At 40.7% G+C, this 22832-nt stretch overlaps 1 protein-coding gene across 1 annotated transcript in view; it reads right to left on the bottom strand.

Annotated features, from left to right (window-relative positions):
- Exoc4 (exocyst complex component 4) overlaps window positions 1–22832 on the bottom strand; it is a 750249-nt gene that overhangs the window by 100040 nt on the left and 627377 nt on the right. The window contains exon 14 of the mRNA XM_031381454.1: window positions 14471–14649. Coding sequence (XP_031237314.1) covers window positions 14471–14649 — 179 coding nt within the window. The remainder of the gene's footprint in view (window positions 1–14470; window positions 14650–22832) is intronic.

Raw genomic sequence — 22832 nt, 5'->3', positions numbered from 1 at the left:
AAAGTGAATTTGGTAAAAATTAGAGATCCAACATCTGCAAACACTCCTCAGGAAACATTGTGAAAGAGGGCACAGAAAGATTGAAAGAGCCAGACCAGGGAGTTTGCAGGGAGATGGTGTCTCCTAGTAACCTCAGAAGCTATATAAAGTCTCACAAACATGAGCACCCAAACATTGAGATGAACAAAGATGACACTAATGAACCTGCAAAAGTGGATGCAGAAAAGACCATAAGGCCTCAACTCTGCACAGTGAACTAAAAGCAACGGAGGAACACTGCCAGCAGAGAGGTGGTCTTCCACAGGGAAGAGCTCACCAAATGGTTGCCCAGGGCCAAATGGCCAGCTCTGAAAACACATATGAGTCATATTCTATGGGCTCAATAGGTTATACATAGAAAGATCTATGTATATAATAGTGCATTTATGCATCAACAACAATTAGTAGAAAAGAGGCCATGAACTTGAATGAGAGAGTATGTGTGTGGGGTTATATAGGAAGCTTTGGAGGGAGGAAGAGAAGGGGAAAATGATATAATTGTATTATACTCTCAGCCATCCAGCCAACTAACCAACCAATCGATTAACCAAACAACAAAATATCTAATAGAAAATTGAGAAATCTAGTTTGCTAGGCAGTTTTCCAAAATGCTAAATAGGAAAACAATAACAACAATAACAACAACAGCTGCAGCCAACAACAGGCAAAGGATGTCAGCCTACCTCTGTGGGGTTCTTAGGTTTTTTTTTTTTCTTCCTCTCACGATACTTTACTAATAGGGCTTGATATATTGCCTGAATGAAGACCCCATGCCATTTCTAATACTAAAACCAGTAACGTAATGTTTAGTTTTAAAAAGCATATATAAATAAGTAATCTCATGTTTTCTTCCTTTAGTCCAATGTGTTGTTTCACATATTCTTAGGGGGGTATATAGTCCCAGCTGATAACAGAACAGGAAGCTAAAAGTTTAATTGTAAATGTCGAATTTCTTAGGATTAAAAACATAAGGCAGTATTCAGAAGTTTTTATTTTAGTTTTTATTACAATTAGAGACAAGAAATAACTATTAATTTGAAAAGAACAATGGAAAATAAAATAAACCAGCTACAAAAAGAAAATTCTACATAATTCCACCTGTAGAGAATACTAACATCAGCGACATTTCTAGAGACAGAAAGTAGAATACTGGTTGCTTGGGGCTGGGAAAAAGAAAAAAAATAATTTAATAGATACCTAGGCTTTCCATCTTCAAAGGAGAGAAAAGTTCTGCAGCTAGATGATGGTGATATTTGTATAACAATGTGCACAACTTGGGGATGTACTTAAAGCCCTTGAACTGCCTATTTCAATGGCTGAAACAGTACGAAGAAGAGAAAATGCCATTCCTAGGCAATGTTCCTAAAAGAGGAGCAGAATCTGAACGCTTGCAAGTTCAAGTGTTTTAGGAGCCCACAGGCAGCAAAGCAGGGTCAGCAGGAGCTGTATCACCTGCCACTCTGGGGAGCCAGGCCCAGATGAAGTATGGGCATGTTTTAAGGACAGTGATTATGTAAGCCTACTCCAGTTCAGGCAGAACCCCTTGATGTTAAGGGCTCAGGAAATAGATAGACTGTTTTCTTGTTACAATTACACCATAGCTTCTTCAGGTCCATATGGCCCGACAGACTGAATTTAAAGTTTACAGAGAAGTTATTCACAAGAACTTGGGACTTAACATCAGGCCCCAATTATTATGCTTATGAATAAATACAAGCTCCCCTGTGCCTGAGTTCCCAGGCCACCTGGAATTTGGAATGCTGTTAAAGTTAAGAGCTCAAAAATCCAATTTCAAATGCAATACATCAAAGATCCCTTGACAGTGAAGTCAAGTTAGCAAGCAGACTGGCTCAGCCATCAATGGGGAGGATAAGAGACACAAAAACAGGACCCAGACTGGGGCACTTCTCATCAAGACAGTGTGGGCAAACACTGCAGTGCAGTGAGAGTCGCAAGTGAAATGACCTCAGAAGGAAAGGAGCTTCGCAGGAGGCAGGAGATCACAGACATTAGCACTCACTGGAACAGGTGGTGTGCATACATTAGCTGACTCAATCCTCCAAGCAATCCTACCGGGCTTTAAAATATAGATGCCATGTTAGCAGTGTTAAGGCCTTTGCCCAGGTCACCTCTTGGGCTGTGCCGGGAGGAGGGACAGAATGAGGCGCTGATTCGGCCTCAGTGTTCCATGGGTGGGGCAGGGTCGGCGGAGAGAAAATCAGAGCATGGTGCTGAAGAAAATTTTGTGCAAAAGAGAGGAGGTGGTTCTGGCCACTGGTGATGCTTGTGGCAGCCATCTGTCTGTGGGTGACCTATGCTGTGCTTTCCAGAGAGGCTGGCGCAGTGACATATGCAGAACTCTCATGGGGGTGTTTCTCCACCACACTTTCAGGATTTCCGTGAAAATGTAAAAGGCTGTTGGACTGAGCTAATGCGTTAATTGGGTTTGTGGTGCCTTTAAACCAACTGACATACAATGGTTGAGATTTAGACGCATTTCCTTCCAGAGACAGACCTGAAGGGAGCCCCAAGCATCCTCCTGCCTCTGAAAACTGTTTGAGCAAATATTTTTCTCATAAGCTAGTCCCCAAAGTTCTTACTATCAGTATAACAGGGGAGACTAAAAAGTCATTTTCATTTTGTTCATAAAATGTACAAAACTTGAAATTAAAATGTGGATTTTCTTCTTTTCATTTTTGAGATAATTTCACTGCACAGATATACCTGCCATCAAATTCATTCAACTCTATTGTTTCTCTAAAAAAAATGTGAGAGACTATCTTGTAATGCATATGTTTTTAGCAGGCCCAGGAGACAGCTACTATTGGAAGAAGATGTGGCCACTTTGTTCTGATTCACCGTCCTAGCAGGTTCTCACTAAAAAAAGAAGGGATTTGGCCTCTAATTAGAAAGAGCACAGGACAAAAGTCTGAATGAAAAATAAACACTTCGAAGTCTGTGTTCTAGGTCGGGCTCAGAGTCAGGTGAAGGATATGCCTGCTTTAAAGACAACCCTTGCAGAACCATAGGTGGCATACCTTCTCAGAATGAAGACAGCTAATGTTCCCAGTAATGAGAGCCACACATGGAGGAGAGGGTGTTTGAACTGGCATCTCCTCCCGGGTGTCAGGCTAACGACTTTATCCTCTTCCTTTCTCATTTGGAGACAGTCTGTGTTTGCAAAGAGATCTACTTACATTGCTTATCACCACCACGCTGAGGCTCTATAATACAGGAATTCTGAGAACACCTCCTTTGCCTTGTCTGCTATGCACATCACACTTTGCAATACCCTCGTCTTTACCTACCACACACTGTGCGTTTGAGCAGCACGGGAGGGAAGTGGGAGTCCAAAGAGGCACAGACTACGCACATGCTGGAAAATAAATGATAAAGAGAAGAGGGGAAACCCCAACTGCAATTAAAATGCCACAGTCCTTCACCGAGTCCCAACGTTGGGTAATACAGACGCTTCCAATAACTTTAATCTCTAAGTGGTGATTGTGGGAAAAAAAGAAATCAAGTTTGCGTTTTTTTTTTTTTTTTTTTAAAGACAAGAGGAAAGAAAATGACTTGTCATATCTGTCTGGTTTAGAAATATAAAATCCAATTCTGAAGAAGCTGAGATAAGGAAAGTGCAGTGGAAGAGCCATCAGCTTAGCAAACACTAAATAATGAACAATGCAGAGACTGTCCGGTGTGATAAAATGCTCTATTAGAGGGACTGTTTTTAAATGAGTGATAATTGTGGCACATCCACAGTGAAAGGTTATTGAATTTTTATCTGCAGAAGAAGCTTTTGACAGACTTGCCAGAAAAGTCACCTAGAAATAGCACCTTCTTTAGATGAGTTTGTCCAAAGGGGCTTTCTGGCATGTAGCATCTTTCTGACATTTGCAGGTTTTTGCTTTTCTCAAGGATCAGATCAGATAGTCTGGGTTTCTATGAAGCACTTGGGTTTTTTCATCAGCCTTATAGAAAAGTCCCCATTATTATTCCTTTCATAAAAATTGAATTAAGTTGTTAGGTAAGAACTCAGCCAAACCTACTCAGAATTCAACAACCAGAGTTTAAAGATGTTAGTGCCCAGAATTACCACTATTAACAAGCAACACAATGCCTTGGAGACTCACACCTGACATATTCATTTTTCCTCACATGAACACAGAGGTCTATTACACTTTTTATGAATAATTTGTAATAAAAAATCATATTAATTTTAAGATAATAAAAGAAAATTTCCTTGAACACATGACAAAGAGTTTTTCAAAACAGGTCCTCTGGGGGCCACAGTGTGGGGGGGCAGGGCCAGCCACAGTGGGGAGGATGGCAAGATTGCTTTCTCCCACACTCCCTTTCAGTGCACTTGATGCAATCCAGGCAGCCCAGGGACTCAGCACAGTCTCACCTTGTTGCTGTAACTATGGAGCACAGCTTATGAATGTCCCTGTTTGTTTTCAGTTTAAGAATGTCTCTGTCTGTTTATGTGGGAAACAGAGGCATGCTGGCCTGGGTTCTTAGGTACCCTTACCATAGGTGACTGCTAGATATGCTGATACAATCAGAAAACAGATTTAGTCACTGTTTTTTGACCTCAGGCAAATGGCCAAATTTCTGTGCTCCATGATCATACTTTGTTAAACTAAAAGAATAAAGGCTAGACTTTAGTAAAAGCTATCAACTGGATCTTGAGGCAGGAATGCGCAGTTAAGAATGTCTATAAAAGTCCTTGAAACCATGAAGTGTGCAGTGCCATCAATGTCATTACTGTCCTTTGGGCTGTTCCATGCATAGACATTCACACACACAGTCCTCTGGAGTCTAAGAAAGGTCTGAGGCTACTATTGATGAACATAATACATAACCGTTCTGAAGTATATCCTGTTTACATTTAAGGTATTTTTCTACATTCAATCCTACCCAATGATGGAGATTTCTTGATGTAAGCAGCCAGTCCTTCCTCCCCTTCACTTCTTGAATTCCTTGTCAAGATTCATCTCTCTTCACTCACTACATTTCCTAACACAGCCAAACTTTGTATCAAAGGTGAAAAAAATTAAAAGGCATAGCTTTCTCAGTGGAGTTCATTAAGTCAAGAATTCACACTGGTTCTTGGGCTTACCTCAAGTTTAAAAGCACCTAAGTCATTGATAGGAGCCAAGATTTAACAGTACAATATTTGCCTTAGGTCCTGTCTGTTGCTGTTCCTCCCTGTAACATTTGGACTATTGGCAGCCAAACTGATCCCTTTAGATTTAGTGTTTAGCTGTGCCTGACAGTAGCCATCCTGCTTTACTATTCTGAGGGTGCTATCTCAGCCCCAGGGAATTCACACCCCCTCACCCCCTCCCTAGGCTGGCCCTGTAATTTTAGCATGCTACTTTAGAAATTTTTATTTTTCTAACTTCTGCCTCCCATCTTTGCCAGAGATTTTCATTTATATTTATTCTTCCTGTTTCCATTTTATAGTTTTGTTTTGCAGACACAATCATTCAGCTGGAAGTTCCCAGCAACCACACTTAAGCATCCATGATATTATCATATTTTAATAAAAGATTCCCCTTATGGATACAAATGTCGGCACTTTCAAAAAAATAGCCACATAATTCTTTATGGGCAGATACTTAGAAGTTCGTAATTGCCTCGGAACGCCCCCAGCACTAGCCTCCTCTAGCTCTGCAATTGATAACTGCCTCCTTACAGAGTGGGAGGAAGCTCTGCTCCCCAACCAGGACTTGGCACAAGGCAAAGAACATTACAAAACACCAGCAGACTGATGATAGGGAACTGGCTTAGGTGTTCAGAACAAAGAGGAGCAGGACACACTCTAGAAATTACTTTAAAAGAGGCTGTGTGGGGGAGAGACAAAAGTAACCATAGTTTGGGAGCCACTCATAGTGGGAATGCTTCAAAAGGGAGGAACTCTTATGCATCAGCATTTAGTAGTGTTTCAAAACAGAAAGGAACATGGGGAACCTCTAAGGGGCCCCCTGAAGCTTGGCATTAATCCACAGTCATAGCACATATCAATGAGAAACAGACAGGAGCCCAGGCAGTTGGTACTCCTTATGACACCCAGAGAAAGGATTATCTCCATCCCTAATGTCAGCAGTGTCCTCAGAATCCACTTTAGAAAGCCTTGAAACATATAGTGGGCAACATATGGACATGCCCTGGTATGCCACACACCATGTGCACATGCAGCTGTGGCTGGCTCTCTGCACCATTCTATCTACATTTTCAATGATTTACACTCTGAACACAGCAGCTTCTATACTGTTCTTTTCTTGTTGTAAGCATCAATGAGTTTATAAAAAAAAAAAAAAAAAAAAAAAAAAAAAAAAAAAAAAAAAAAAAAAAAAAAAAAAAACACCATACAATTAATGAAAAAAAAGAGGAAAAATTACCAGTTGGTGTTTTAGCCTAAACAAAACATGATTAGTTGTGAAGTTGGGTATAACATGGCAGTGAATTTGGATGTTATTTTAATGAAAGAAAGGCTTATACAGAAGTATACTCAATGTTGATTAGAGAACTCCCAAACAAACTCAGAGATGGTCAGTTGGTGGGAAACTCATGAAGGAAATGTCACCAATGGTAATTTAATTTTCTTAGTAAATATCATGGCCATGAAATTAAACAATGACTTTGTATCACCAATGAAGAAAGAATGATAGGAACAGAGACATACGATGAGTTAATTTTAGAAAATGACAGCTACTGACACCAGATAGTGATGACGGGACTAGAAAACCTAAGTACAGGAAGACAATTAGAGAAGCTAAGCACACAGGAGCAGGCTCAGACAGACTGAGGCAGGATGTCTGATAACAGTGCACAAATATTTGAAACTTGTAAATACTGAAGCAGGAAAGGAATCACCACACAGAGAGCTCTAATTAAAAAGAATCAGATGCAATTAGGACAAGGGGAATGCTGGCTTAATGGTTTAACAAAAGCAAAGCTGAAATGGAAGTATATCCCACGGGACACTTTTATTCTCATTTGTGCCTCAGCAGACTAGCTGGGAGGTTTGCATCTCATTTTTGTTTACCACCAAGGCACAAGAGGTCCAAGACAGTGAGTTTTTCTATGAAAAGATACAAATCCACTTTAGAAAGCCTTGAAACATATAGTGGGCAACATATGGACATGCCCTGGTATGTCACACACCATGTGCACATGCAGCTGTGGCTGGCTCCCTGCACCATTCTATCTACATTTTCAATGATATAACTGACTGGTACCTGATTCTATACTCACTTAATGGTGTTGGCAACTAAAGCCTTTTGTGTTAAGAAAAACTTTCCTGTTCTCATTTAGTAACTTCAGAAGTATAAAAAGAATGCTTTAATTTTCAACCATTTTGAGCAACAGTCAGGTAAATAACTTGAGTCAAAGTGAGTCTCTGTACCGACTCTTGTTACACATGCAAGTACTTTATCTCAGTGGCTGCCTATAAAGTGGGATTATGTCAACAACATGCTTCTAAGAATACAACCAGCAAATCTCCTGCAAAATATTTCTTATATACATGGAGCTATAGATATGGAGGAAGAAATGGTCAGTGGTCCTCAAGCTTGACTATTTGCTATTAAAAAGCTAATGCAATTCTAATATCAGCTGATGTTGTTAGCTCCCTATGGACAACTGTAGTTCTTAGATCCATTGGACTGACTTGGGGTACAGCACAATGCTCAGGAATACCCTGTCCCTCACACTGATTACCTCTGGAGTGGGGCCTTGCTCTCCTACTGATCATAGCTTATATGCTGTTAAGCGTGAGAAATGCTACCCCACAATGTTTGCTTGGAGGTAGATTTTAATTCAATACTACACATTAAAATCAGATGACAATGCAGTAAAAATGGCTATCTTAGTGAAGAGACCCCAACACGGCTTTGTTTGAAACAATACAGTTGTATGAGTCTATCAAATGCTGTTAATACACATGACAGCTAAATAGTAGTGATGGCCCAATAAAATGCCCCAAGCACAAAGCTCAGTACCCCCACATGGAGAGCCTTTCTGAGCCACCAGTTACAATCTATATTGATAACATCATTATTTGAACTGGATAGCCAGTTATGAAAGTACTGAACTTGGCTAAACATTTGGCTCATAATAGGTACATTCATTATATGTATATTTTAAAGATCAGTAGAAAGATTAAACAGGCAAAGCCATTTTGTGGTAGGAAAGTAGAGAATTGATCTAGAACCCAGAAGGAGTTATCTAGAAAAGATTAAATGAATTGGAGGCATGGAAATTAACTTGAAAATGATATCAATAAGTTATGGTGATAATGAATTGCTCGTGGGAAGAGAATAGTGCTATATCAGGTACTTTTCCTTTCTAAAATCCATATGCCCAGACTGACTGAGAAGATATCAGATAGACTCACAGTGAAGGACATTCTGTAAGTACCCAGCTAGCACTACTCCCTCAATGTAGCAAGGTCATCAAGAGCTGGGGAGTATGCATTTTAAGGCCTCTGATATGATTAAAGATAATAAATCAAATACAAAACAAGAAACCTGGGGGGTGGTAAGAGGGATTTGATCAAAACACACTACATAAATGTGACATTCTCAAACAATAATTGAAAGCAATTAAAAATCACAAGGGAAGTCTAGGAAACCATTAGTCTTCATGAGCCAAGGAAACAGGATGGCATATGTGTACTGTGATGTCTTGGGGAGGCTCCTAGGACAGAAAATGTACACTAGACCAAACCAAAGAAAACTGAAACTATAGACTTTAGTTCATAGCAATGCATCAGTATTGGCTTCTTAATCAAGATAAATAGTCTATCTCAATGGAAGATGTTAACAAAGAGGGCATATGGAGATTCTCTGTATTGTCTTTGAAACTTGATGTCTAAAACTATGAAACCCTATTTTTTAAACTTTAATAAAGATGGACTTAGGAGCCTCATGATGGACCTACTGGCCTCACATGGTATATGACTGCCTAGACTCCTGACAACTGTGAAATAAATGTGAAGAATAGAAAAGAGTCAATAGTGCAAGAAATCCAAGAGGAAATGTGGGCCATCCTATAATGTCTGTCACCAACATAAAAAAACCAAAACAATCTAAACAAACCAACTGAATAGTGAAATAATTAATGACAAGATAAGTTACCTGGGGTTGTACAAAAGTAAGAAATTAAGTCCCTCCAACAGTGGGACATCTTTGCCTGGCAATATGTCAGAAACAGATGCCACTAAGCATATCACAGCACTATAGCACTGGACTGTAAGGTCAAGCAGCCAGTTCAAAGGGGAAAGGCCCCTAAGCCTCTTTGCAAAGACAGGATGGATTCCCATGAGAAATATGTCTGAGAGACTCTACTGCTGCTTCATCTTAGTTAATACATTAGAAACCTATAGAGATTTTGGGTAGCGAGGTATACTCAGGGAGTTTTCACAATAATGTTTTCTGAGGCTATAAGATCACTCATCCCTTCTCTTTTAGCATCTATTAACACCAACAGAAAAAGTAGTTTAGAAAATGCAGGGCCTGCCGGGTGGTGGTGGCACACACCTTTAATCCCAGCATTTGGGAGGCAGAGGCAGGCGGATTTCTGAGTTCGAGTCCAGCCTGGTGTACAGAGTGAGTTCCAGGACAGCCAGGGCTACACAGAGAAACCCTGTCTCGAAAAACCAAAAAAAAAAAAAAAAAAAAAAAAAAAAAAAAAAAAAAAAAAAAAAGAAAATGCAGGGCCCAAAACATACATCTCTCTTGGGGAGTGTTATTAGGTTTTCAGACAACCATTTAGACATTTTGAGTATGCTGCAAGGGCGGAGTACATGGAGTGCTACTGTTAGAAACATTCATTCATCAGTGGATGGGATGACAAGTCACAGCTATACTCAACAGAATGATCCTGCGATGAAGTCAAGTGGTAGAAAGAGGAAATGACATGCTAACTTAATTTAAATAGCCATGCAGGCAGTGGCTAGTGTGGTACAATGCAGTATCTAGATATATTACACTGCATAACAAGACAGAATTTCTCAATTAGAGAATGTCTGTAACAAAAAACAAAGGGGGTGACATATTAATAGTGATTACAAGTCATATACAAAAGAGATATATGCAGTAATTCCATACACCTAATGCACAGATATTTTGTTGAAGCATGAGAATAAAATGGTGATCGAAACTAATCAACTGAAGATGACTTTGATCCTTTTGGCTCTTCTGTACCTCCAGAATTTTGGGGTTATAGTCCCTGTTTTATGGGGTGCTAGGGGTTGACCTGGTTTCTGTGCATGCTAGGCAAATGCTCCACTGAATGAACTACACTTCTATCCCTTTAGATACACTTTTTTAAAGATTTATTTATTTTATGTATATGAGTACACTGTAGCTGTCTTCAGATACACCAGAAAAAGGGCATTGTATCCCATTATGGATGGCTGTGAGCCACCATGTGGTTGCTGGGAATTGAACTCAGGACCTCTGGAAGAGCAGTCAGTGCTCTTAACCACTGAGCCATTTCTCCAGCACCCCTTTAGATACATTTTAAGAGAAAAGATTGAGTACTGAAGTTTTAAATAGAACACAGGAATAAGGGATTAAATGTATAACCTTAATAGAAAAATATTAAATAAGTAGTAATTTTGCTTAAGTAGCATAATACAGTATATAACTGAGGAGGTTCTAGAACCTTCGTCCTAGAGATTTGAACAAAATTCAAGATAGAATGCAGCTCCCTGTGAGAAAGTACCCTGAACAGAACATGCCTGAACAGAACAAATCCTGTTAAAGAAATGGAAAAGGGGAAGGAAGCTTGTAAACTGCTGATGGGGTTGTACATTAATAAAGTTGTTTTGAAAAACAGGATCTTCATGAAATTAAAACCAGAACTAGCATATAACTTGGCAATCCCTCTCCTGAGCACAGGCTCAGATACAATGAAGTTACTAACTTAAAGAGACATCTTCACATCCACAGTCACAGATTCATCAACCATCAACTGATGAATGGACAAGAAAACCTCTCTCTCTCTCTCTCTCTCTCTGTCTCTCTCTCTCTCCCCCTCAACCCCCCCTCCCACACAGAGGTAGGGAGGCTATTTAGACATTTAAAAGAAAGGAATGAACGAAAGCTGGTCATTTGCAACACACACACACATACGTGCGCGCGCACACACACACACATACACACACACACACACATACACACACACACACACATACACACACACACACACACACACACACACACACGAGGAGGAGGTAGAATTCCCTGGAGCTGGAGTTACTGTGAGCTGCTTGTTCTGGGTGCTGGGAACCAAACTCAAGTCCTCTGTCAGAGCAGTGAGCTAGCTCTCTGAATTAGTGAGTTATCTTTTATTCTCCAACTCAAAGAATTTTAATGGGAGCAGGGACAGTGAGGGTTGAGGGAGAGAATACCCTCAGGAGATGGACCAGCAACTATGTATGGAATGTACTTTTGTACTTCTACAAAAGTAAGAGCAAAGTTTTCTGTAGTCAGCATCTAGAAAAGGGAAGAAGAACGTTTTGCATGTAACAGAGATGGAGTGACAGGAAATAGAACAAAATTACCCTTGGAAATGCCACTCACTCTGATCTCCTGGACCATGTATGACCAACTATACTTTGCCACCAATAGGTGATACTTTTATTAGGAAGCTATGACATGTTTCAGGTGGATGAGGATCTTGCTGTCCTTGAATGAAGAGATGCTTACTATGAAAATTTACTTTCTGCCAGCTATCTGTAGTCCATTACAGTTGTAATGTAAGTTTAATGCAACCTGACATTTATCATAGCAAATAGTTACCAGGGTGGAGAACAAGAAATAAGCCTGAGTCCTTCCACCCCACCCCCACCATCTTGCTACATATCATCTTCACGCTATTTAGTCTCTTGGTTTGGAAGTACTCAAGATGTTGTAATCTTCTGGTCCACTTTTCAAGACAAAAATAAAGAGCTGTCCTTTATTACTGTAGTACAGTCACACTGACAAGGAACAATCAAAGTAGGCCATTAGCAGAATAATCTTCTTTGTTCAAAGGACAAACATCAATGGGCATGTCTCTGGGAAATCACAGAGCTGGCAAGTGGGGATGAACTGGGCCGACTGCTAGCAAGATGCACCAGATTTGCTGTGGGCTTTGTCTTAGCAAAGACACCAGAAGTAGTGATTACAGTTCACTTGGGTTTTGAACTGATTTTCAAAACGCTGACAGTTAGTTAAATCACTCACTGGGTGGAATAATCACCCTGAAAGGAACTGAGAGGGTGCAACTTGTATTATAAAATGGAACTGAGTACCCGAGACACAGCAGTAATGGGTGTAGAGAAGATATCTTTGTCAGAATAACAGAGATGATTAAAGATGTGAATTAGACATCATCTCCACTGGGTACTCTCAGTGACATGAACACAACAGCTAAATTGAGCAATTACAAAGTTAAGTGTAACTCAGAGAGCATCTTTCCTCCTTTAGAAAACAGTTAATGCCAAGTTAGCTTAGCCTGTCTGAATCATGCAGTGACTAGCTTTAGAGGTTACAAATTATTTGGTCTTGTGAAACCAACTGAGAACAGACAGACTATAAATCCAAAATGCTGTTCCACTTGAAATTAAAAAAAATTATTATAAAGTGTTAGATGTTATATATAAATATATATATGTATACATGCATGTGTATATATCTATATCTACATCTACAGCTATAGCTACAGGTATGCCACCAAACAAGCAGATCCCTTCTAAATATCACTGAGAAATAGACCTGTATTCACAGGAGCCAAAAGAAGCCAGGAAAAGAGGCACCTGGTCCCTATTCAGAGATGTTTGCAGTTATCAAAGAGAAAATTAGCTCTGACTTTTTAGAGAGAGGAAGGACAGAGTGGGTCTGGGAGAGAAAAGGGTTGATTTCAGTGGCTGCTTGTGACAGAACTGTGATTATGGAATTGTAAAGTTGGAGTAGCCTTTCAGAGAGAGCTCTTTATGGAGACTGCTCACATGTAATACCATGTCCAAACTGCCCCAAACCGGTACATTTTCTATTTGTGCAGGCTTCTGAGAATTAACATGTGTAATTTTATAATTAGATAAAAATATTTTATGTAAAGTGTAAGTGACTTTTAAGGAAAAGTCAAAGTACAGGATATAATTCCTCCCCACACTGTTTCCCCACCTTCTTCTGCCCTGCACCAGCTGCAGAGAGGGGATGTGCTTAGCACCATCGGGCACAAGCAATGAGCCTTCACGGGACCTCACAGACTCTGCCTATGGGCCTGTGTTTCAAGGAACAATTTAGTGAATTTCATCCACTTCTTTTCCATTTTTAGGCTGCAATGGTGATTACTGAAAAACAATAACTTCTCAAAGGACACTGATAGTACGCCACTACTCACAGCTCAGTCATAAGCATGGCCGTTCCTCCCGATGACCATCTGACTACTAGTCCTGACAGGATGATCTCACCGCTCTTTATCAAGTCTGCTTTTCCTTATTCTGATTCAACTCCCCACCTACACATTTAACTTTGCTTTCTTTTTTACCCATACTAGTTTTCCTAGGCCTCTATTTTACATCATGCATACTCCCGTGCTTTTTAAGAAGCATGTATTAGTGGCCACAGTGATGTCCTAGCACTTGCTGCCCTTGCAGAGAGCCTGGGTTCTGTTTCCAGCACCTACACGGTGGCTCATGGCCACCTCCAGGGGACCTCACAATTTCTTTGGCCTCCACAGATACTAAATACACATACAATAAATATACACAAATGCAGGAAACACACATACATATATAAAATAAATCTACATAAAAAGCACTCATTCCATAGTAATTAAAGTTTTTGTACCTTAAAGTTTTCTAATTATTTTTCTTTGAAACATTAGTCCTTGGTTAAAAAATGATTCTCATTTTCATTTCATACCCTAATTCTCAGTATCTTAAACACCTGTAACTGGTATCTCTCAGTTTGTACTTTTTTTCCCTGAATGATCGTGGTCCTTATTACTTCTATTTTCTATTTCAATCCCTTCTACTATTCTCTTTTTGGATATGTTTTTATTTGCTTTTATCTAGTTAGAGAAACAATGTAGCCAAGCACTCAGGCTCTAGGAGCAGTTGCTGGAAGGAAGACAAGGAACTGCTTTCTGCTCTTGAGACCCAGTGTTTCCATAGTCCAGGGTGCAGTGTTTCTAGGATTTAATATGGAGCCCTATAACATGAGGCTCCTCCTAGCCCTCAGGGGGAAGCTGAGATGAGTTATTCCCCAGAATCTCAAAGTAAGAGACGAAGTATGAACAAAATTCAAACATGGCTCTGACAGTCTGGGGCATGCTCCATCAGATGGCAGGCAACACACTCATAGATCAAATAAAAGCACCTGGAGCAGGTCTGCCATCACCCAGCTGTTGCCAGCCCCGAGGCACTTACTCTGGGATGTAGAAAGGTTGGAGAAAGCTGACTTTGTTCGGCCTGCCAGCCATTCCAGGCTTTCGTGCATGTTGGCCAAGGCTTTGAGGTCACTGACGTCACGGAGAATATCTTGTGGAGGAATGAGTTTGTCACCAAGGTTTCCAATCAGGACTTCAGACTCCTTGCCAAAGGCTGCCCTGAAAAACAAACAAACCACACCTCACTTATTGCTTGGTAAAGGATGGGGACAGGTTTTATGCACATAGTTTAAAAAGAATCTGAAGCAAATAAAATATAAGCATTAATGTATGCTTGTAGGAGCAAGCACAGAGTCATGGAAAAACAATGCGTGGCTCCTTTAAGTCACTGGGTTTCCCAAAGCCCACTGTCTTCAAAATGCTCTGAGGGGTGAGGAAGTTACATGGTGTAATAAAGGACAGGTCAGGAAGGGACTCTGGGGACCTCCTGGCTCAGACAGCAGGATGAAAACTTCACCATTTTTTTTTAAGGGAGAAGGGGGAGAAGAGAGGGAGAGGGAGAGAAAGAGAGAAGGTGGGGAGATGCTGCTAATATGAAAAGGGATCACTAGGAGTTAAGTCACACATGTGGATAAGCAGAGCTAACACCAGTGGAGGCTGAAAGAGGGGCCTTGAGCCTTTTTTAAGTCCTAAGGCTTTTAAAACTCAAAGCCGCTTAGTGAACAGATGTGGGTGCCCCATTTGAACGGAAAAACACAATTTAAGCTTTGAGTAAGCAGTGGGTAGTAACATGAAATACAATAAAAAAACCCTTTCTTTTTTTATTAGGTATTTTCTTTATTTACATTTCACATGTTATCCCCTTTCCCAGGCACTTAAGATCTAGTACCAGAGACAAAAGAACTTAAATCCAGCACCAGATCCAGCCCTGTGACAGAAGCCCTGTGGTAAAGGTGTCTGACACTAAGCTATCGCCCATGAAAGCATGCTCTTGAGGTGAGTGGCTGATTTGGGTATGCTGTGGTGGAAGGGACAATAGAGCACATGTTTTAGAGCATGCACATGAAACTTGAGCATGCTGATGGACACTACCCGTAGTCTGAGGAAAGGCAATGAAGGTGACTGACCCTTCAAATGCCACATGTCTAACTAGCTTCCAAGTGATGCTTGGGTAAAACTTAGTGCCCAGGCTTCTAAGTTGAGAAATCCAGGTGTGAAGCCTTAGTCTGTTGCTTGCTGAAGATGTGATACTTCTGGTAGTAAAGGCACTGACATTTTATGCAGTAAAGTGAGGATCAGGTAAGGTAGTTTTGAAAACTTTTCCTTGGGAAGATATCAATAATCATGAAAACACAATCTCTATATGTCCATCCACCAGTTTCACCACCAGCAACTCATTCCCTGCCAGGGACATTTAAGCATATAACACAATGCTTAAATTGCTTAACCGAAACTATCAAGTTTTGGTTATTTTTTTTCTTAGGGTCATTGAGAAGGCTAGTTATTTATAAATGACACAAGGTATGTGCTGATAAGTGCACTAGGTAAGAGTGAGCAGTGGGAGGTAAGTCCCAGGGATAGTATTGCAGATAGAAGCTTCTGGCAGTACAGTTACTATAGAGGTGAATTCCTATAGCAGAGAACCCTGGTTTCCTACCTAGTGCTCCTTAACCCAGACCTGCCTAGTAAAAGGCCCTTCATATTGTTGTGGTTGAAAATTTGCCCAATGTCAAAATGTTAAAACAAAGAATCTCACTCAATCTCCCCATCCCTCTTACAGATGTGGTTCTGAGTGCCATGTGATAGGAAATCAGCGCTGTGCAGGAGACAACTCTCTCTAGTGATCATGGTGGACAAGGATCACTTTTGCCTACCCCTGTCTGTCACGCAGCCATAGCAGCTGAGATACAGTGGCTATTCTGAGACATCAGGAGACCCTTCAAGAGGAAGTCATCGCTAAGAATAATGGAGCGTAAAGATAGTGCAGGCATACTTGTGACATCACAGGTGCCACATGCAGCCGCAGACAATACACTTCTGGGCTTTGTGTCAGAGAAGAGAAAATGAAGGCCTTATTGTTTGAGCTGCTGCTATTTCTACTTTGCTAGTAGTTGCTAAATGCAATTTCTGACTGACACAATTATCTAATTAGCATAAGTGAGGTCATCCTCAGAAAACTTCCTCTGAATTTGCTTGTTCTTAAAATCTAGTTACTGGGAAAAGCAAAACTAAGTCTCCTTCATGATGTGAGAACAGCACACATCTATAATATCTTCCCTTGGGCTAGGCTGCAAATATCTACTTTTCTTAAAATGTCCTTATAAATCAACTTTTCCAGCCCCTTAATCACCTTTGATAGATATAACACAAAGTACGTCTCTGAGCTGGGAGGTTACAAAGCAACAGGGGAAGTAAAGAGCTTTGAAAGCCAGGCTTGGAGCCATTTTTATGCTTGCAGGTCTAACCCTGGGTGGAATGTGACAATCAAGACAAGTGTATTTATGCAGAAGTCTAATCCATGTGTGCAGGTCTATGGGCCCCAGGCAATGCATGCTGGTCCTCTTCCCTCTGGATCAGTGACATTTCCTTAACCTCCTCAGACAGGAGAGCAATAGACTTAGAAAAATACAAACTGCCTCATGTTGAATACATAGTAGACATCTCATTTGACAGGAATCCACAATCACCCCCTAACAACCTGGAAGACACACAGAAACCATGGCATGGAGAATAACTGATTGACAGCTATAACCATTTCATGCACAAAATCATTCCTTTGAGGATTTGTATATGTGTGAAAGAGCCTAGTGGAAGAGTTTTATGTGTTAAAATAACCCTAGCAAGGTGTCTGGCTGCAGATTTATGTTTCAAACTCTCTGATTTATTAAATTGAACCACATCAATACTGTGGAGTTATTAAAAATTATTCAATAGAGATCTCTCAATACCACAGAAACTATTTGATGGGCCTTACATTTACTGATGATATGCAGTTGGTTCAAATAAACTATTATTACACTGTGTGCATAGTATATGATAGAAGCAGAATAATGCCATATGTGGATATAAAGAATATTGGCTATCTATTTGCCAAAAAATGTCAACTAAGGGACTTGGACATTCTTTTGAGAGCTTGTGTATCTTCCTAACTTTCTTCAGCAAACATGAGAAGACATTTAAGTAGGCTTGCTAAGAACCCTAGAAAGGGAGACAAGAGGACACAGGAATCACAGACACCAGAATGATACTAGAAGGAGTCTGGAGAGCGTGTGGCTGGCCTTGAATTGTGGCTCCAGTATGCTAAAGGTGCAACCAATGTTTCGGTAAATATCTCACCACCACAATGATGGCTACTGACAACTGGATGAGAATAATTGTGTCTCTCTAGATCTGAATTTTTACAGTTTTTATCTTCTCCTTCTTTTGAAAGCACATTATTTAGTGAAGATATATGTTTGAATGCTACAGGCAACAGAACAATTATGTTGAAAACGTGATGTAACAGGTACTTGGTAGTAACAGGTCCTTATCACTGCTCAGAGATAACATGATGTGTGTGTGTATACACACACACACACACACACACACACACACAGGCAGGGGCAGAAAGCAGAAGTCATAACTTCTATGTTTAAAGAACTGATTCTTGGGAAGAGTCCCCTTCATAGATAGATGGCCAACAAACACACACAGTCTATGAAACTGAACAAGTGTGTTAAGCCTCTTAAGCTTAAATTTTACCATACTTAAAAACTCTAGAAAACCTTGATCTGACAAGGATTCATTTAAAAGAATTTTGCCAAGAGTGTTAAATCTCTTTAACTTAATTTTATCACACAATTATAATCTTTAAAGAAGTCTATCTGACAAGAATTCATTTCAAAGAATTTTGCAAAGGATGCACAAAATTGTCTCCATTTAGAACTTAAATAATTCTGTTATCTACTGAAAGGAAGAGGAAAAAAATCTGCATTTTCAGCAGGCTACATGGAATTATGAAAGAAACATCGTAAATGGTTTCAAAAGTGATTGCTTTAAAGATCTCAGCTATATCAGACATGACACACATCCATTTCTGTCTCTTTCCTTGGGCTTGTTCCCTGAAGGTTTCCCACCATTTCCCAGTGCTGAGCTCAGATTGGAGGTAACAGCACCCAGACTGTGAGCATACTGCTTTGAGGGCAAGGCCCACTATGTCAAAATAAGAACAGGAAGGTGCAAAGACCCATGCCAATGGCTATGTAGATAGACAGACTCCTTCCTTTCTGGACCTGACAGTGCCGGGTTCACATGAAACAGGCATATGGGTTCTGGGGTTGCCTTCCTTGCCTGAAAGTTTTCTACCAGTCTATTTGTAGGTCTACTCAGGGTTTTATTCACAGACACAATATCTTGTGTAATAATGTTGTTGACCAAGAATGAAAACAGTGCATACCTGGCCTTCCCTTCTCCAGCCATACTCTCAATTCAGATAGTGCTGGCAAGGTATAACAGTGGGATGGCCTGGGCAGAATCCAGCTCTTACCAGTCAGGACACTACTTACAATTTCTCTGTGCCGGAATATTGACCCAAAGATCAATCCTGTTGTATCTCTTAATGACAAGGAAAGATGAGTCTGGGAATTCAGGATCAAAAGTAGAGTCTTTTCTCTCATTAGTAATACCACTCATGGAATTTTTGTTCTTTCCCCCCCAGACTTGGGCTAAGCCATCCTTGGTGGTGCCCAGGAAGGAGCACTTCTGCTGGAAGATACAACAGTGGCTGCATTTAGTTGGAAGGAGAAGTTGTCATTGGACTGCTTTGAACTTCTCACATGACTGAACCAATAGGCAGAGAAAGAGGTTACTGGATGCCTAGGAGTCACCAAATTTTCCAGGGAGAAAGTAAGTTGCGTCAATGCAATAGGATTAGCAGGATCATGTATGTACAAGGGCCGCTCTTAGTAATTTCATGTTCAAAGTAAACAGTATGCTAAAGGCACGGTACACAGACAAAGGTAGGCTCATTAGGAATTCAGGTCTTTAAGAAACAAAGGCTAGAGAAAGACAGGAGAGAGCTTTGGCTCTGGCATGGGCAGCAGGCAAAGGTAATATAGAGCAGGTGAATGCAGTATGTGTTCCTCACTCCTAGTATGGAGTAGACAGACAACAGGTGCAACCTGCCATGCCAAGACAGGTAGCAATCAATGCTGCTTCCTGCTTTTACTTCATCTGCTATTTTATTAATATTGATTAGATGAATAAGGTTTCCAGTTTCCTTACATCCTTGCTAAATTTGCTACTTCAAGATTTTTTTACTTCTTGTTTTTAAATAAAACAAACCTCATGCATGTATCAGAGTGTTGTAAAGATCCCATAGTTGAATACAATGACTCAAGAGACTTTGAGCTTCTCCTGTGGGGTGGAAAAGTAGAGAATGGTTTTACATGATGAGTAATTAGTCTTTACTGAGGAGAAGCATGGCTTTCTAAGATGTGGGTAGAAGATAAGAATGATTAAGAATGAGTACTAGAAGATAGATCTTTCTGGGATCTGTAATTCATTCCTACCCTTTTCATGGTTCTGACACATATTGGAAGAATGTAGCACAACCCTTGCTTACTGCAAGACACCCAGGCTATGAAATCAGAGGTCCTGGTAGAAAATTGAAAGGCAAAGAAAAAGGAGAAGCAGTGCCTTTGCCTGCAGAAGTCAGTCCTGTCCCTTGGAGCCGTGGCTGCCTGTTCAGTGTGGTTCTCTATTCCCTGCTTGTATCCTAGCTTCCTAGGGCTCTACTAACATGTGGTCCTTCTCGCATTTTAGCTATCAGGTGGTATGAAGGTCCTAGCATTACTGTGGCTAACATTAACATCTCCTGTGTGGCATTTCCAACCTCATTAACCCTGGGAACCAATTGTGTTCACTGTGAGATAAGTACATGAAGTGAATGTATGTAAGATTCAATACTGATGCCCGTATTAATGCTAATGAGAATTAGAATTAGATTCTTTGACAAGTTGACTGGATTGTTCTGTTGTGTAGGTAAAGAAAGTGAAACATGTTAATAAAAACTCTTAAAAATCACTGAGGAACTGGGAAAAGATCTTTACCACTCCTACATCTGATAGAGGCCTAATATCCAATATATACAAAGAACTCAAGAACTTAGACTCCAGAGAACCAAATAACCCTATTAAAAACTGGGGAATAGAGCTAAACAGAAAATTCTCAACTGAGGAATACTGAATGGCCAAGAAGCACCTAAAGAAATGTTTAACATCCTTAGTCATCAGGGAAATGCAAGCCAAAACAACCCTGAGATTCCACCTCACACCAGTCAGAGCAGCTAAGATCAAAAATTCAGGTGACAGCAAATATGTGGACAGGCAAGGATGTGGAGAAGGAGGAACATTCCTCCATTGTTGGTGGGATTGCAAGCTGGTACAACTACTCCAGAAATCAGTCTGGTGGTTCCTCAGAACCTGAGGACCCAGCTATACCACTCCTGGGCATATACCCAAAAGATTCTTCAACATATAACAAGGACACATGCTCCACTATGTTCATACCAGCCTTATTTATAATAGTCAGATGCTGGAAAGAACTCAGATGTCCTTCAACAGAGGAATATATACATAAAATTTACACAATACAGAACATTTACACAATGGGGTACTACTCAGCTATTAAAAATGATAAATCCATGAAATTCTTAGGCAAATGATGGACCTAGAAAATATCATCCTGAGTGAGATAACTAATCACAGATGAACACACATGGTACACACTCACTGATAAGTGGATATCAGCTTAAAGCTCCGAATAACCAATATACAATTCACAGAGCACATGAAGCTCAAGAAGAAGGAAGACCAAAGTATGGGTGCTTCAGTCTTTCTTAGAGAGGGGAACAAAATACTCACGGGAGCAAATATGGAGACAAAGTGCAGAGCAGAGACTGAAGGAAAGGCCATCAGAGACTGTCCTACCTGGGGATTCATCCTAGATACAGTCACCAAACTCTGACACTACTGTGGATGCTAGGAAATGCTTGCTGAAAGGAGTCTGATATAGCTGTCTCCCGAAAGGCCCTGCCAGAGCTTTACAAATACAGAGGTGGATGCTTGCAGCCAATCATTGCAATGAGTGCAGGGTCCCCAATGGAGGAGTTAGAGAAAGGACTGAAAGAGCTGAAGGGGTTTGCAACCCCATAGGAAGAACAATATCAACCAATCAGATCCCAGAGAACTCCCAGGGACTAAGCCATCAACCAAGGCGTATACATGGCTCTAGCTGCATATGTAGTAGAGGATAGCCTTGTCAGCCATCAATGGGAGGACAGGTCCTTGGCCCTACGAAGGCTTGATAGATGTCCCAGTGTAGAGGAATCAAGGGCAGGGAGGCAGGAGTGGGTGGGTGGGTGGAAGAACACCCCCATAGAAGCAGGGGGAGGGGAAAATGGGATACAGAGTTTCTGGTAGGGGAAGGGAACTGGGTTAGGGAATAACACTTGAAATGTAAATAAATTAAAAAGAAATCACTGAGGAATTATCTGGAAGAGATTAAACTGATGGAACTTATAGCAGGCCAGGTCACCTGCCTGGATTCCTAAAAATACTGACTGGTTCTTATAAGATGTGACATTACACTTCCATTTTCACACTTCTGCTGTTTATAACTGCTAAACCTTCAGCCTTCTCAAACTTCTAATTTGTTCTTGTCAAAAATGATGGGGACGGAATATCACTGATGGTTCTTTGATCAGGTTTTTAAAATTTGTTTTTCTAAAATCATCTCAGCACAATTAGGGAAGACACTTGAAGTCAACCCGTGGCTTCCACACGCACATTTTCTTGGTCTGTCTCTCTGTTTCTGTCTTACACACACACACTTACACACACACACACACACACACACACACACACACACACACACACACACACACCTTGAGTGGCTAGATGAGGCTATGTAGTATATAGATATGTCTTTGTCTTACACACACACACACACACCCTCTGCGTGGCTAGATGAGGCTATGCAGTATATAGAGATGTCTCTGTCTCTGTCTTACACACTCACACACACACACACACCCCTTGAGTGGTTAGATGAGGCTATGCAGTATATAGAGATGTCTCTGTCTCTGTCTTACACACACACACACACACACACACACACACACACACACACACACCTTGAGTGGCTAGATGAGGCTATGCAGTATATAGAGATGTCTCTGTCTCTGTCTTACACACTCACACACACCCCTTGAGTGGCTAGATGAGGCTATGCAGTATATAGAGATGTCTCTGTCTTACACACTCACACACACACACACACCCCTTGAGTGGCTAGGTGAGGCTATGCAGTATATAGAGATGTCTCTGTCTCTGTCTTACACACACACACACACACACACACAC

Source organism: Mastomys coucha, unplaced genomic scaffold (assembly GCF_008632895.1).
Source record: "Mastomys coucha isolate ucsf_1 unplaced genomic scaffold, UCSF_Mcou_1 pScaffold20, whole genome shotgun sequence".
Lineage (NCBI taxonomy): Eukaryota > Metazoa > Chordata > Mammalia > Rodentia > Muridae > Mastomys > Mastomys coucha.
The sequence above is the reverse complement of the archived record's forward strand: the minus strand, read 5'-3'. Positions and strand labels throughout refer to the sequence as shown.